This window comes from Quercus lobata, chromosome 5 (genome assembly GCF_001633185.2).
Source record: "Quercus lobata isolate SW786 chromosome 5, ValleyOak3.0 Primary Assembly, whole genome shotgun sequence".
Lineage (NCBI taxonomy): Eukaryota > Viridiplantae > Streptophyta > Magnoliopsida > Fagales > Fagaceae > Quercus > Quercus lobata.
The window spans coordinates 3812460-3829170 of NC_044908.1; the positions used below are offsets into that span (position 1 = coordinate 3812460).

General features: G+C 33.5%; 1 protein-coding gene and 1 long non-coding RNA gene across 3 annotated transcripts; one reads left to right on the forward strand and one right to left on the reverse strand.

The window, feature by feature from the left end:
• Positions 1–7577: 7577 nt before the first annotated feature.
• Positions 7578–10250, forward strand: LOC115992554 (pollen receptor-like kinase 3). The gene is made up of 2 exons (XM_031116764.1): positions 7578–9013; positions 9304–10250. Exons 1-2 carry the CDS (start codon positions 7693–7695, stop codon positions 10077–10079), a joined length of 2097 nt encoding a protein of 698 aa, XP_030972624.1. The 5' UTR covers positions 7578–7692; the 3' UTR covers positions 10080–10250.
• Positions 10251–12156: 1906 nt separating this feature from the next.
• Positions 12157–15475, reverse strand: LOC115988597. Of its 2 annotated transcripts, none has more exons than XR_004091590.1 (2): positions 13377–15475; positions 12157–12850 (listed from the first exon to the last, which is right to left on the reverse strand). It is a non-coding gene; the product is annotated as an uncharacterized LOC115988597 (long non-coding RNA). The 2 variants fall into 2 exon arrangements; XR_004091589.1 differs by having other exon boundaries at positions 13352–15475.
• Positions 15476–16711: the final 1236 nt, after the last annotated feature.

Below are 16711 nucleotides of genomic sequence, written 5' to 3' on the forward strand. Positions count from 1 at the left end.
TTTTTTCTAATTTTTAATAAGATAGAACATGTAATTTTTGTTGTGTGATGATTTTTATTGAGTATATGTGGTTGGTTTTTTTTTAAAAAAAAAAAAAATTTATAGTTCATTAATATTATATTCTTAATATTTTGCACTCATTAACTAACTTGGCACAAAGATTAAAAAAATTAAGTGAACATATGGCACAAATTTAAGTGGATAATTATGGTGTAACCCCTACATAAATTTAGATACGTAGCGCAAAATTAGATTTTAATTTGAAATTCTAATTGAACTTTCTTTGAACTTTGCCTATTAATATATATGTGTGTGTAAATGATTTTCTCAAAAATAGATGTGAATAAGTGATGACCCTTTTTTTTTTTTTTGAGGGAGTGATGACCTGCTTTGTAAATCTAAACCATCTAAACTATTTTATCTTAGTTATTCAATTGACCAATAAATACTTAAAATAATGTCATATATTTATTTTGGTAAGTAATAATGTCAAACAATAAAAGAAAATAATTGCCTTTTAATTTTTTTTTTTTTTTTTTTGAGAAAGCCTTTTAAAATTCCATGGCTTAAAAATGGAAGCCCTATTTTTCTCAAACCACAATGAGCATGTGGATTTGTTTTTGGTTACCTAATTTCTACTAATTAAGGTTGTTCAACAGCTCAAGCAAGTAAGCCTCACAGTGGCATGCAAAAATATTCACTTCATTTCTGTTTCTTTGGCAAAAAACGAAACCAATTATAATACATGAAAAAATGTGAATCTTGCTACATATACATACACTGTATGCTCATCACAAAAGGTTGCCAATCAATAATTCATCCCTCTCTTATATATGGACATATTCTGGAGTCTATTTCACGGCTGCAACAATCCTTACGCAATTGTGAGTTTTGATTTTTTTGTAAAGAGTCCAATTTAGTACTAGCATATAAGGTTGTAGCGCATAAGCTGGCATTGTGTGGTTTATATCTCTTTTAGTATCCCACCATTTATTTCTTTTAGTATGGTTTATATTTTATTCAATAAATATAATAACTTATGAATTAATAAGATTTAGAGATAATTAAAATACAGCAAGTGTAATTAAATGAATACTACATGTAATACCTTCCCTACACGTAAAGAAGAACGTTAAAAGTTGAAACTTATTATTATTATTATTATTTTTTTTTTTTTTTGTTTAAGGAAATTATGTCTTAACCTCTGACTAGATTATTCCCTTTCTGTCTATAAGACACTTCGAAAACTCCATTGACCAATAGTGTGGTGAATTGAACATGGAACCTTTAGATTTACGTCACACTCCAAACTAATGAACCTATTTAAATTTAATGTTTTGTAGATATACAAGACTCAATTTACCTAGCCTTATTCAATAAATATAATAACTTATGAATTAGTAAGATTTAGAAGGGATAATCAAAATACGGCAAGCGTAATTAAATGAATACTGTGTAATACCTTCTCCACACGTAAAAATGAATCTTGAAAGTAGAAACTTTTTTTTTTTTTTTTTTTTAAAGAAGTGATGTCTCAACCTCTAACTAGATTATTCCCTTTTTGCCTATAAGACATTTCGAAAACTCCATGAACTAATAGTGTAGTGAATTGAACATGGAACCTCTAGATTTACATCTCAACCCAAACTAATGAACTTATTTAAGTTTAATGGTTTGTAGTTATACAAGACTTAATTTCCTTAGCCTTAAGCAGGTGATAAAATCAATTAAATATTAGGTGGCTCTAATCAAACTAAAAGTATCTTAAAATTGGTAGCAACTCTACCAATTCCTCAAAATTCAAGATCTTGCCAAAGGATTAAGCCAAAATCCCATATTGATGATGATCATATTTATCAATAATAACCCAAAACTTGGAAGGAAATCACTTTTTAACCTTTGAGTAAAAATAACACGGATCACAATCATAAAAAGTTTCAAAAGTTGTTCAAGATAAAATGTCATATCATTCATATACTGTAATCCTATACTTTTCCAGGTGTCTCCAACTCCAACTCAAACTTTGATTTTATTTTAATTCGAACATATCCATATCATATCTCATTTTCTCAACTTTCAAAATAATCATTTCTTTTGGGACGACTCAAAACACTCGTTTTCTTTTTTATAAATTTAAATGGAAGTACTTGTATTTAAAACGTGGGTTTTTCATGTTACTCTTGGTTGGCAGATTTGGCCAAACTCCATAATAAAAAAAAAAAAAAAAAAATTAGAAACATATCATTATCAATTTCTACTAGTTGTATATTTAAGCATATGGGTGAGATGGGAGGAAGATTTTTTGTGCTCTAGAAGACAGGACCACATGATATCATCAAAGTCGTCATTACCATATTCAATTTGTGTAGGCAAGCAAACAATAGTTGGTCAATTACAAAATTGTTTTAAATTATTCGGACTGCAATTTGGGGAACTAAAGTCGAAGACAAATCCTACACCATGGAATAAAATAATTTTCCATAATATATATGATTAAAATTTAAAGAAAATTCCCAAAGCCAACTTGGTCAGTCCAATAAACGTGAGTTGTAATTTAATTCCATACCTAACGATTTCTTTTTGTCTGCTACGAAAATTGTATGTATAGCAATATTCGAATTCTCTAAATTTAACAAGAGAAAAGTAGTGACTTGAAATTGAGGGCGATTGATCAGTCTATCAAATTTGGATATGTCTAAAGAGATGGAAACATTTACTAACCTAACCATTTCTTACTTGTACTACAAAAACTATACAATTAAAAGGGTTCAACTTCTCTTCATATATGATGGCCCAAAATTAATGTATTGAATTGACTTTATAAGAGTAACTTTATTGACGAAGTCCTCAAAATCCGGATCCGACAGAAGAGAATGGGTGAGAGATTGAGTGAATTGTTATCCATTTCCAATGAATTGGATCTAAATTTTCAAATATTCCAAAATTTATTATTGACCTAATATCTTTTTAGCCATCATCTTCGCATGTAAGGTTATTGCATTGATTAACATGCTTTTGAATATGATTTTTGTTTTTTTTTTTTAATCATCAGATTAAGATACCAATTGGTTTTTTGTATAGACAAGAATTTAACTCAAAATCTCTAATTCTACAATAAAAATTTTTACCGATTGAGTTAACTGGAACCTACTCAAATATAATGTTAATAACCTAAGCAAATAATAACTTTAAGAATTATATAATTATGTAAAATTTCAAAGTTACATAATTAAAAATAAAAATAAATGTAAAGTTAAGGCATTTCAAAATTTTGGCTTTTGAAATGATTTGAAACTTATTATGGCGATTGCACTATTACAATGCAAAGAGTTGGCTTTATTTTATTTTATTTTTTATTTTTTGGTTTAGTATCATAATTTTCCTTTTTCTTGTTTTATTTTTATTTTTTTAATTTTAGATAAGTTTGTTTTGAAGATATGGATTAGTAGAAGAGTATCCTATTTTGTAGGAATTTTAAGTGGAATTGGAGATATATTTTTGCCGGGCTATCGTCAAGTTATTTTCCTATTAAACCTAAGGTTTAGAGGTATTTTTGAACCACATAAATGTTCAGTCTAAGTCTAAAGAGGAGAATCCTCTTATAGATATTGTAAGGACACGATTTGTAACGACCCGTAACAGGGTTGGGTTCGCACGTAAAAAAACCCAAACAATATGATTTGTAGAGCGTGAGTGTAAAGAACTAGGTTAAAAGAACTAGGTTAACTTTTATATAATAAAAAGACTCACTCTCACGTATATTGAAAGTCTAAAGTTGGCACAACGATCGTTTTTCTTGGTAATCAATACAGTTCTTTTTCTCTCTTTTTGCTCTTCTTCTTTTGTCTGTGTTTTTTCTTTCTTCTCCTTTTTTGTTCCGATCCCCTTTTGGCGCGTTCTTCTTTCAGTTTATATACCCCTCTTTGTGTCCCATCCTCACCGCACACGTGTAGGTTGGATTCGGAGGATTTCTTTCTGTCCCATCTAGCACTTCTTGGAACTTCCTATGGGCAGCTGTAAGGCTGCTTCCTTACTGTTCAGGCATCACCTCCACATTAATGCGGCCAAAGAGTTGGTTGAGAGGTCATTAATGCGGAGGCAGCTGTAGTTATAGATATTTGTTTGCCTTATCTCTTTCATCCTTGGTCGGTTATTCGATCTTTAGTGGTGACTTAATTCTGAGGTTTGGCTGCAACAAGACCGTGTCCTGATCATCCTCGGACGCATACTGCCGAGGAGTATGGCGTCCTCGGACGAATATAGAACTCTACCCTCGTGATATTGACTACCACCCTCTTCAGTAATTACCTTATGACCTAACTTGGCCTCCTCAGATGGATATGAATCCTCGGATGGGCCACAAGCCCTACAATCTTGAACTTAATGGGCCAACTGATCGAACGGCCCCCACAGATATTATAGATTATTATTTAAATTGTCGCTTCATATGCTATGTCACTGCAAAAAATATTTATTATATTAATAATTACTTAATATGTTTTGCTACTTCTAAAAAAAAAAGAGCTTTAGTCATTAAAAAAAGTCATTGTAAGCACTACTTTTGTAGTGAATTCTAATTAACTCAACTCGAAAAATTTTGTGCTCTCAAATAAGAAAACTGGAATTTAAATCCCACTTATACCAAAAATCGATTGGTATTTTGACTTGATGATAATAAATAATCATCATATAGTGTTATATGAAAAACGACTGAGTTACAATGATGAAACAATTTTACTTTAATAAGTATGAAAAATATTTTTAAATTTAGCAATTTGCTTATTTGATTGTCTACTAGATAATTTTTCTTCTCAAATTGCATATTAATTCCAGATCTACATGATGAACAAGCACTAAAAGCAATAAAAAAAAAAATTTGAACCTTGAAAAATGGAATGGTTTTTCAGTTTCATCATGTCAATATTGAATCAGAGATAAAGAATTGGTTTCCCCTTCGATAGAAAATTAGGAATTGAGTTACTTGATAAGATTTAGTCAATGAATTATGAATTATGCATCTAAGAAAATTTAGCACCTAGATAAGGAATTGGTGCAAAGCGTAACTGAGGCCAGTCGTTGCGCCAAGAAATGACACAAGCCAGCACATCTGACTATTATAGTATAAGTATTCAGCCACCTTCTAGTAAGTTTCAATTGAAAGACTATTCAAGGAGGTTAGTTGATACTTGATAGGCCCCAAATCAGGGAAAAAGAAAAGGAAAAAGAAAAAGTCTATATGATTGTTATACCAAAGCCACCCCAAGATCCATCTAGGAAATGTAACTGGATTCAATGTTGGATGATGTGTTTTGAAGTGGAAAACTAATCTTTGAGTGATGCTGCTGTTATTATAGTATATAGTGTTGTGATATCTACAAATTGATGTGTGATTTGTTTTAAATACAATAAAATGGGGATTTTTTTAGGGAAAAAAATAAATTAAAAAAAATAAAGAGATGAATAGTTATTCGTTACCGAAAAATTTGTAATAGTTATTCCTTATATTACGTAATAACTCCAAAAAATAAATCCTCAATAACTATGGGTACCCCCACACACATACAACTATTTGAGCATGTGTGTGAGGCTCTTTTTTTTTTTTTTTTTTTTTTAAGGTTAATCATTTTTATTCAAGATAATAGTAGCAATGGTTTAAAATATATATATATATATATATATATATATGTTCCGTAATATTATATTTCAAAAATATTAAAGGCCTTGTCGCTAAATCTTTTAGCATATGTTAAATTTATATTTTATTAAGAACATAAGGGATTTAAAAGATGGAGAGAACTATCTCTATCTATGTGCTAATGAGTAATGACCTTAAAAAAAATGAGAGAGAGAGAGAGAGAGAGAGGAGTAACTCTAACCACAAATCACTTTGAATAAAATAAAAGGAGGGGACTTAAATTTTTCTATTGTGATTAGAGTAATTTTACTTTCATCTATATTCATCATTGATGTCACTTTTACTATGCACTAATAAGAATAAAAAAGTGTAGATAAATACAAGGCAAAAAATTCTTTAAAAAATGTAGTTAGATGTATGGAATTACATCTGAAATGATCTTATATGTGAAAATGATAGATACAAACAATACCCAAAAATAAATTTTTTATTTTAAAACAATTAAGATGTGGCTACACATTCAATTGTCTAAACAATTAAAACCTCACTTGGGTTGGCCACTTAAGCAAGATGTCCACCAATTTAATCACCCAGCTTGTAGCACCCAAAATAAAATACTGTGAGCTGGGTCATCAAAAAAAAAAAAAAAAAAATACTGTGAGCTGAACATAGGCCTAAAAAAGTGTAGATAAATACGAGGCAAAAGATTTTTTAAAAAATGTAGTTAGGTATATGGAATTACATCTGAAATGATCTTATATGTGAAAATGATAGATACAAACTGTGAGTACACAACTCGCACCAATCGGTTTTTGTCCGCTTTGGGGAGCCAGTCCCTCACGGTTTTGTCACGAAGGGGTGGGAGCGAAGGAGTATTGCCATGAAGTGATTTACACCTAGGCTCACCCAAGTCCCACATCGCCTAAGTAACCCTCCCACTCATGGTTTATAAGCTTCTGGAGCAACCATGAGTGTACCATGTCTAACACTCTGAGTGTTAGACATGGTACACTCATGGTTGCTCCAGAAGCTTATAAACCATGAGTGGGAGGGTTACTTAGGCGATGTGGGACTTGGGTGAGCCTAGGTGTAAATCACTTCATGGCAATACTCCTTCGCTCCCACCCCTTCGTGACAAAACCGTGAGGGACTGGCTCTCCAAAGCGGACAAAAACCGATTGGTGCGAGTTGTGTACTCACACAAACAATACCCAAAAATAAATTTTTTATTTTAAAACAATTAAGATGTGGCTGCACATTCAATTGTATAAACAATTAAAACCTCAATTGGGTTGGCCACTTAAGCAAGATGTCCACCAATTTAATCACCCAGCTTGTAGCACCCAAAATAAAATACTGTGAGCTGGGTCATCAAAAAAAAAAAAAAATACTGTGAGCTGAACATAGGCCTAAAAAAGTGTAGATAAATACAAGGCAAAAGATTCTTAAAAAAAAAATTGTAGTTAGATTGTACGGAATTACATCTGAAATGACTTTATATATAAAATGATTGATAAAAAAATATCCAAAAATAAATTTAAAAAAAAAAAAAAAACAATTAAGATTTGGCTAAATATTCAGTTGTCTAAACAATTAAATCCTCACTTGGGTTGGCCACTTAAGCAAGATGTCCACCAATTTAATCACCCAGCTTGTAACACCCAAAATAAAATACTGTGAGCTGGGTCATCAAAAAAAAAAAAAATACCGTGAGCTGAACATAGACCTAAAATTGGGACTTCGATTTTTTTTTTTAGCTTGAAACCCACCTTAAAAAAGCATCTTTAATCCAATTAGAACAAACGGTTATAACGGTTTTTCAAAAAAAAAAATGACTTTTTCAAACAAGAAGCTCCAGAACTCTCTCCCTAAAGCCCTTAGGTCTCTCCCATTCTGAGGCTATCTTTGCACTCTCGTCCAAAACAATACACACCATGAAGAGAACACACCAATTCAAGCCACAACGAGAATTCAGCAGAGCAAATAATACCCAAAATTTCACAGCAAAATTTTCACTTGCAAAAACCTTTCTTAGGCTTCAAGTTACCGGCTGAGTAATGGCCGCCACTCAGCAATTCCTCAGGCGGTCTCTTTTCCTGTTCATTTTTTTGTTCCTCTCTCATATGGGATCTTCTTTAACCGAGTCAGAAGCATTGCTTAAGCTCAAAAGTTCGTTTACAAAAGCCAGTGCTCTAAATTCTTGGGTGAATGGCTCATTGCCTTGTGAGGGAGAAGTTGGGTGGGATGGACTAGTTTGTTCCAATGGCATTGTCACCGATATTCGCCTTGGAGGTTTTGGTTTATCAGGAAAGATAGATGTTGATGCCTTGCTTGAACTTTCTGATCTCCGAAGTATTAGCATTATGAGCAATAATTTTTCGGGTCCAATACCTGCATTCAACCGGTTAGGTTCATTGAGGGCTATATACTTGTCAAGGAATCGATTTTCAGGTGAAATTCCATCGGATTATTTTGCAAATATGGCGTCTTTGAAGAAAGTTTATCTTTCTGGTAACATGTTTACAGGCAAAATACCTTCTTCATTAACTCAAATTCCCCGTCTTAGCGAATTGCTTCTTGATAACAATCAATTTAGTGGAACTATTCCTTCTATAGATCAACCAACATTGGCATCACTCGATGTTGCAAACAACAAATTAGAAGGCGAAATTCCATCCAGCTTAACGAAATTCAATGCAAGTACATTCGAGGGAAATGGTGGCCTTTGCGGGGAACCGTTGGGCAATGAGTGTAAAGAGGCAGCAGCTGGGCAGCCAGCAGGATCAAAAAACACAAGCATTTCAAAAAATATGATTATTGCAATTGTAGTTGCAGCGGTGGTGCTTCTTATGATTATCGTTGTGATTATTGTAAGATCAAGAAGAAAAAAGAGAGATGAATTTGATGTGCTTGAACATGAAAAGAGAAATTCTGAGGAACATGTTGTTGAGGTGCGGGTGTCTCAGTCCGGGTCTAGTAGAAAAGAAGCCGATTCAATCCATAGGAAGGGCAGTAGCTCAAGCCGTAGGGGATCTAATAAAGGCAAAGGCAATATGGCGGTAGATTTAGTAGTGGTGAATAATGAAAAGGGCGTTTTTGGGTTGTCAGATCTGATGAGGGCATCTGCAGAAGTGCTTGGAAATGGGTCTTTGGGGTCTGCATACAAGGCTGTGATGGCTAATGGGGTGGCAGTGGTAGTGAAGAGAATGAGAGAGATGAATGCACTGGGAAGAGATCAATTTGATGCAGAAATAAGGCAGCTTGCAAGTCTACAACACTGGAATATCTTGACACCTTTGGCTTACCATTTCCGGAAAGATGAGAAGCTGTTGGTATATGAGTACATTCCCAAAGGCAGCTTGCTTTATCTATTGCATGGTATGATTTATGACAAGTTCTTGCAAAGTCTGCATTTTCTCTTTTGACATCAAAATAAGAAGGGTGTCAATCTATTAGAAAATGCAGCCTAGCTTATTTAGCAAAACAAACCCAACAATGTTCCTTTTAATTATCATTTTACAATTGCATATGACTTAATAGGTAAATTTAAGATTTATCTTTTTGGGACCAAGCAGAGAGTGAATTTACATGCATTTTTATGTTGGTGAATCTAGACATCAATGTTTGCTACATAAATGACTTCTAATGATGTCATTGCACTTTTTTAGGTGATCGTGGACCATCACATGCTGAACTCAATTGGCCTACACGTCTAAAGATCGTTCAAGGAATTGCCCAAGGGATGGGTTATATTCACACTGAACTTGCTTACTCCAGTATACCCCATGGAAATCTCAAATCCAGCAATATTCTTCTCACTCCTGACTTTGACCCCTTACTCATAGACTATGGATTCTTCCCATTGATCAATCCTTTGGATGCAGCACAAGCATTGTTTGCATTTAAGGCGCCCGAGGCAGCAATCTTTGGCCTAATATCTCCTAAATGTGATGTATACAGTCTAGGAATTGTCATTCTTGAAATCCTTACTGGGAAATATCCTTCTCAATATCTAAACAGCAACAAAGGTGGCACAGACGTAGTCGAATGGGTGAACTCAGCTATTGCTGATCATAGACAATCTGAATTGTTTGATCCCGAAATTGCAAGCTCTAGAAATTCAATTGGTGAGATGAAAAAGCTTCTCCACATTGGTGCAGCTTGCACTGAAAGTGATCCCGAGCAAAGACTAGACATGATGGAAGCCATTAGAAGGATAGAGGAAGTGCAAGTAGAGGGAGACCAAGAGGATAGAACAATGTATGTCACACCATCTCTTCGAGACAGCTATGAAGATTCTTTTCCACAGATAACTTTTGAAGCAAGAAATTCATATGACGGCCTTGGAGGGCTATCTAGGACGAGACATGAATCACACAGCTTTGCAAGCCAATCATCAGGGCGTCCAAGTACTGATGATAATTTTGTCTTTGCCATCCCATAATAAATGTAAAGAAGTTTTTATTTTCTTTTGATTAAGGAATTCTCTGTATTCAACTTAATAGGGAAATAAGTTAAATTGAGTGGCCTTTCTTGATGCACCATTTTACAAGAATTTGAGCTAAAGAAAAAGGTCAAGATAAAAATTTAATGCATAGGCACCTTAGCTTGTACATGTAAATTTTAAAATATTATTCTCTTTGACCACCGCATACCTTTGGTGCGATAGTCACTTCACAAATCTAAATGCTTCACAAATCTAAATGCTTGTGGGGTGTGAGAGGTAAGGTTCAGGGTTTAAGTCTCCAGTAGAGAATTTCTATCTTGTATAAAAAAAAAAATAAAAATAAAAAAAACATTATTCTCTTTGAACTCAAAGTAACCTCAACAAAACAAATCTAAGCTTGACAAAGCGATTAATCTTATCGTACTAAAATTATGCATAAGTAAAGTTTAATGGTATGTAACTGTAAGCCATGTTGTAGGAGTAACTTCATGTTGACAGCCATAGAAAGAGCAACAAATTATGAGGAACCCGCACTATGTCTGATATATAACACCATCCAAACGGCCTCTTTAATTATACATTTGGGAGATCCATTTGCTAAATGATAACTACGAGGGGATGCTTGCAGTACAGCTAGTCCCAATTCTCAATTCTAATGCTTTAAACATAGTTTAAATGTTTAATTATTAGTTGCTGTCACAAGTTGATACTGCTAGAATGATTGAACATAGAATAATACTGTCAAATCTTTTGTTTCTGCTGTTCCAGATAATTGCTAATCCAAATTTTAGGTTGGGATCAGCTCAGCTGGGGTGTCTCCTGAAATTGACATGCCTAATTGGAGTTCTGATACACTGTGAAGTTAAAAGTTTGGACATAGTTACACTAATGGTCAATGTTTGTTTTTGTTGAGCTTCAAAGGATCTAATGTGAGTAGAGATAATTACTGGATTGAAAAGATTTAAGGCTAGAAAGAATACTTGTGGTTGGCCAAAGCAGTTTGGCTAGCAATTGAGCAAACCTTCAAAAATCCAATCATTTTTCCTTAATTTGAATCTTTTCATATTGTGTGGTGCATCTCTCTTAATAAAATTTCCATCATAAAAAAAAAAAGTACACTTAAAAAATTTTCCATCATTTTTTTAGAGTTCATTGTTTTTGTTTAACATGGCAATCTATCAATATTTGCAGGTGATCTCATGTTGGTAGCTATCTCCCCAGCTTTGGAGTTTAGCATCATACTAGGGTTTTTTTTTTTTTTGGATCAATCAGAAACTTCTTATTACCGACAAAACCAAAGTTTACAAAAAACACAGCCTCGCAAGTTAGCAAAGCCAAACAAAGACACCAAGCAAGGACTGACACTAACAAGGAGGGACTACAAACTAACCCTTCCCAATTAGAAACAGGAAACAAAATACTAGCCAGAAAGCCTAGAACAGCTTCATAACAGAAATCCTATTGATCAAACAAGGACAAGATTAGGATTGAGCCCCCCACTTATAGCAAAGTACAGTATTTAGAGTTGATCTTTGGAAGCCTGAATTTGCTTCAATCCTGCCTTTAACATCTTTTTTGATCCTCCCCACAGTTTGCTCCTCAGTCCATATTTGGCCATTATGGATGAGTGCATTTCTTTGAGACCAAAAATGGTACACTGTAGCCTAGAGAGCAACCTTACAAAGTAATACTCTCAAGCTCTTCCCCTTCCAAGTGATGTCTGCCCAACTGATGTTATCTTGCCATTTGCACACTGCTTGTGGTACTGGCCTACTAGGCAATAGCTCACGACAGTGAACCAAATCCTTTTGGTGAAGGAACATTCAAAGAAAACGTGGTTTCTGCTTTCTATGATGACCCCACGAAAAATGCATTAGCAGTCTCCTGTGTAACCCCATTCAGCAATCCTATCCTTGGTTGTTAACCTATCTTTAATGGTCACCCAATCTATAAAAAGAATTTTAAGAAAGGAGCCTCTAATATAAACACCATTCATCACTTGGATTTTGATGCTCCTTAAAGCTTTGCTGTGGCAATTATGAAGAAAATGAATGCAGAAAACTAAGAGACAGAATTGAGAGAAGAACAAAATGAATTTGAAAGTGAATTGCATTAATCATAGAGAACATGTACATAAGTATTTAAAGACTTGCTCTAGACTACAAATGTGCCTTTGATAGCTGGTAACAAACAATGCAAGATTAACTACACTTAACTGCCATACCAAAAGATGGTTGCAGGGTTGACTGCTATAATAGAATTGTAGTTATAACAAGCTGAACTAATCTGTAACAAATTTCAACAGTCTTCAATGATCAAGTTTCACTATAATCATGTACCAATTTCCTTCAGTAAAGTAGGATCACTAACATCCCCCATCAAATGAATGGGGGGGACTGGAGTAACCATGAGTTTTTAGACGAAGGCATTTGGTAAGAACATCTGCAATCTGGTCCTGGCTTGAGGTAAATTTACCTTTGAGGCCTTTGCAGACCACAAATTCTTGGACAAAGTGGAAGTCAAACTTCAATATGTTTTGTTCTAGCGTGGAAAACAGGATTTGAGGCAATAGCTAGTGAAGAGACTTTATCACACCAGATCATATGTGAGTGGGAAAGAAACACACCTACTGATAGGATTGTGGCCAAGGAAAACAATGAAGCCTTTTGTAGATCTTCTATGAAAGGGATTCCCAGCCCAATTTTCATCGGCATATGCAGTTAGGGATAAAGACCCAGGTTGAAAGAGGATGACATCATACCTTCCCTCTGCCATACATTGCATTGACTGTTAATAATGTTTGTCAATACATGCATTCTCTTACTGAGACATTAAAGTCAGAACCAAAGTTGTTCATGGAAATATTACGGGTATATTGTTCTTCAATATCATGTTCAAACACAAATGATAAAGTGACTATACAGATCAACAAAAAATTGTCCCAACCTATCCATTCAAGTATATATATATAATTATCCACCATATATTTAGAAATTTAATCATATTCATTGAGCTCCATACTAACAGTAAATCCTTCATAAATCCTACTTTCTGCTATGTTTCTAAATCTGCTAAACAACTCCAAATTCAAAACTTCTAAGATATAAACTAATGCATTTCTGGGAATGGAATAAGACTTTAACCGGCTATTAGACCTTTAATTATGACCTTACGTTTTCCATTCCATTATTGTTGGAGGAAGAAGTGCAATTTGAACAAGAATAAAATATTATTTAATAACACGTACTGAATAAATAAAGGGACCTCACCTCTGAGTGACTAGAAAAAACTTACAGGAATATGACCTCATAGAGTGCTGCAAGAAGCTTGAATACCCTATCTGCATAACATTCAATGATCTTCAGCTTCAAATTCACAAATATTAACATCTGCCTGAACTAAGTTGTCTAGTTCAAAAAGTTTTATAAAGCTGAAGTTCTTTAGCATAGGTACACATTAATCTTGTGATACACTTAAAACGTTTAAACGTAGATACACTTTTTTTTCGTACAAATAGTAACATCTGCCTGAACAAAAATATGAGTACCTGCGCTGAAACGTTTAAGCATATCACATAGATACTCTAGATCCACTAATGTCTTGCAAGAGAAATTAACATGACTATGTAGCAACTTCGAAGGTTTCCAACCCCATACATCACTGTGAATCCTGAGATTGAGTTCATCCACTTTACGCACGGTGACATTGCCAATTTATGTATCAACAAGATCAGAACAGTTATGGCAAAAGTTGTACGTTAGGCGAAAAGTATATCTCCAATTTCCATGGTGGTAACATGTCTTTGGTATAACTAGACTAGTCCAAAACAAGGATTCAACCAATGCAGAGGTATTGAAAATAGTTTCAATAATTACTAATTTCTCCAATTTCCATTAAAATGAGGTGAATGGATTTCTTAAAACCAAGTGTACGTGGAAATCGGAAAACCCAATTAAAAAATAACCACATTTTTTTAACCAGTTCTCTTTATTTTCATACGAACCACAAAATTGCTAAGATATAAAATAAGGCATCTCCAATTTCCCTCAAAATTTCATGGAAAAAAAAATGAACAAGTAATAATTCATTAACAAGGAATTAGATACATCAGTTCATCCAAACAAATCTGCAACCACAAGCAGCAAACAAAACCGTTCGATCACCTAGCACAAAATCTGTGGAAACAACACAGCATTAAAGCGTCTACAACAACAAGCAAACAACAACTACTAAATCAAGGACAACAAAACTCAAGTAAACAAACTCCTAGGGAATGACTTGAGAAGATAAAAATTGAAGCTCTAATGTTAAAATTTTTGCAAGCAAGTCCACATTGTATCATTTCAAACACTCAGAAATGCATGAAGAGAAAAATACAAGAAAGCTATGTACAACAACAACAACAAAGTCTTATACCAAACTGATGGTTTTAGCTTAAACAGAATTTCACTAAATAAACCAACAAACCCTTTTGCAATTTTAGCTTAAATCTTTCTCATGTTTTCATCAATTTCAGGCAGATTTTGGCATAAATGAAAATTTGATGGTAAAAAAATCATTAAGAATAAATGAAGGTGTACTTAATCACCACTCCATTCTTTACCATCAAATTTTTATTTAATAAGAGCCTACGCTATTCATGCAATTATATACACGGATTTTAGCTTAAATGGAATCTCTGCAACTCTTGTAATAATTCAAAAGAGACAACAATGATTACCCAAAAAATAAAATGATGATTACATGATACTAAGTCAAAAACAAATCTAACTTGTTTGTTTTTTTGTATTAACATAGTGCTAAATCTAAAATGTACTCTTAAGGGTAAAAACGTTACATATTTACATTTTAACAGATACTAGGTCAAAAGCAAATCTAACCTTTTTTTTTTTTTTTTAATATTATTTGTATTAACATAGATCTAAATCTAAATGGGTGACAATTCCAAACTTTTTTTTAAATTTTTATTTAAAGGATCCAAATTCAATGGTGTCACAAGATCGGAGTTAGATAAAGCTTATGCAGGAAAATAAATAATTCAAATTAATCAAATCACAGTAAAATTGTCACACACACACACACACATATATATATATATATATATATATTTATGACAATGAATTAGGGCAGTTCACAGAGGCAATATGACAAGCAAAGCAACTGTAAAGAAACTCAAAGTGATCACACACAGAGACAATAAGTGAAAGAGTGAGGCTACCATTTTACCCAATTTAGGGAGACAGACAATAACTGAAAGGCTGAGGCTACGATTCAGCAAGAAAAATAAAGAAAGGCTATATAAAGGTTTTCTGACTGACTTCATGTGAAATATTGGGTGGGGTGTCAGATCAGACTCGCGTGGATTGTTTGGTGGGGTGTCAGATCAGACCCAACTTCTAGTTGGATTGAGAATTGCACATGGTGCAATTACAAGGTTGAGATTAAGAATTTAAGAGTTGGAAAAAGTAACTTTTAATCTCAATCATTAAATAAAAAAAATATTAGAAAGAAGTAAAAAGTTAAAATTAAAAATGTAAAATAAAAATTGTGAAGAAATGGAGTTAATTGCATAGTGCAATTGCATATGATCTCAATCCCTTCTAGTTCACCCTATTAGGGTTTTTTTTTTTTTTTTTTTTTCATTATACAATGTTTATATTTGGTGAACTATGCCAATGTTAGTTTTAGATTAAAGCTTTCGTGAATTGGGCCACTATATTTGGGTCTATGAAATTTGTGTTTTTAAAAGTCCTAAATATATTAATAGGGCTTCTGTTAAAGGTTGTCCTAAAGACATTCGGTAAGGGCCATAAGGCTATGCTAATTTACTTAAATGATCCTATTTTTATGGAGAACTGAAGATGAAGTCAACAATCAAGGGTGTTCACCAAACCACATGACCACACCTAAATCGACCAAAACCACCCACAAAATGGAGTAATTGTATCGCACTGCAACCAATGAATCACACCGCACAGGATGGTACGGTGTGGTTTTATGTGTGAGTGTGTGTATTGTCTTGTATATATTTGTGTTACTTTTTTTGTTATATATATATATATATATATATATATATATTAACTTGTCATATTGTCATGGTTATTAATGGTAAACTAGTAATTGACGTTTGTAATACTTGTTTTGTCTTACAAGTTTTTGTTTTGTTTAAAAGCTACTAAGTTACTGATGGTGCAATCTAGGATTGTGTTATACTGTCATGTCATTGTCAAGCACCATTTTTTTAAAAGGAAAATAAAAAACAAAAACAAAACTTTGGGCTAACCAAAACCAACCTAGCATGTGTTGATTAGGAAAAGTCAGCCCAAAATAGAGGAAAACTAGCCCAACTATTCAAATTTGGCCCAAAGCAAAGGAAAAATCAATTTTGGGTTAGGCCAATCCAGTCCAAAATTTTGAAAAATATATTACCCCAAAACCAACCAAACCATATATTATACACCGCACTGCACCGCAAATGTGATCGCAAAACTGAGGCGCGATGCAATGATGGTTTGGCCAAATTACACCGCAAAGTGTAGTGCTAAAAATGGTTTAAAACCACACCATGAACACCCGTAGGTGGGAGTGTCAATAAGGCATAGAAACAAGCCCATTATTGAATGATAGGA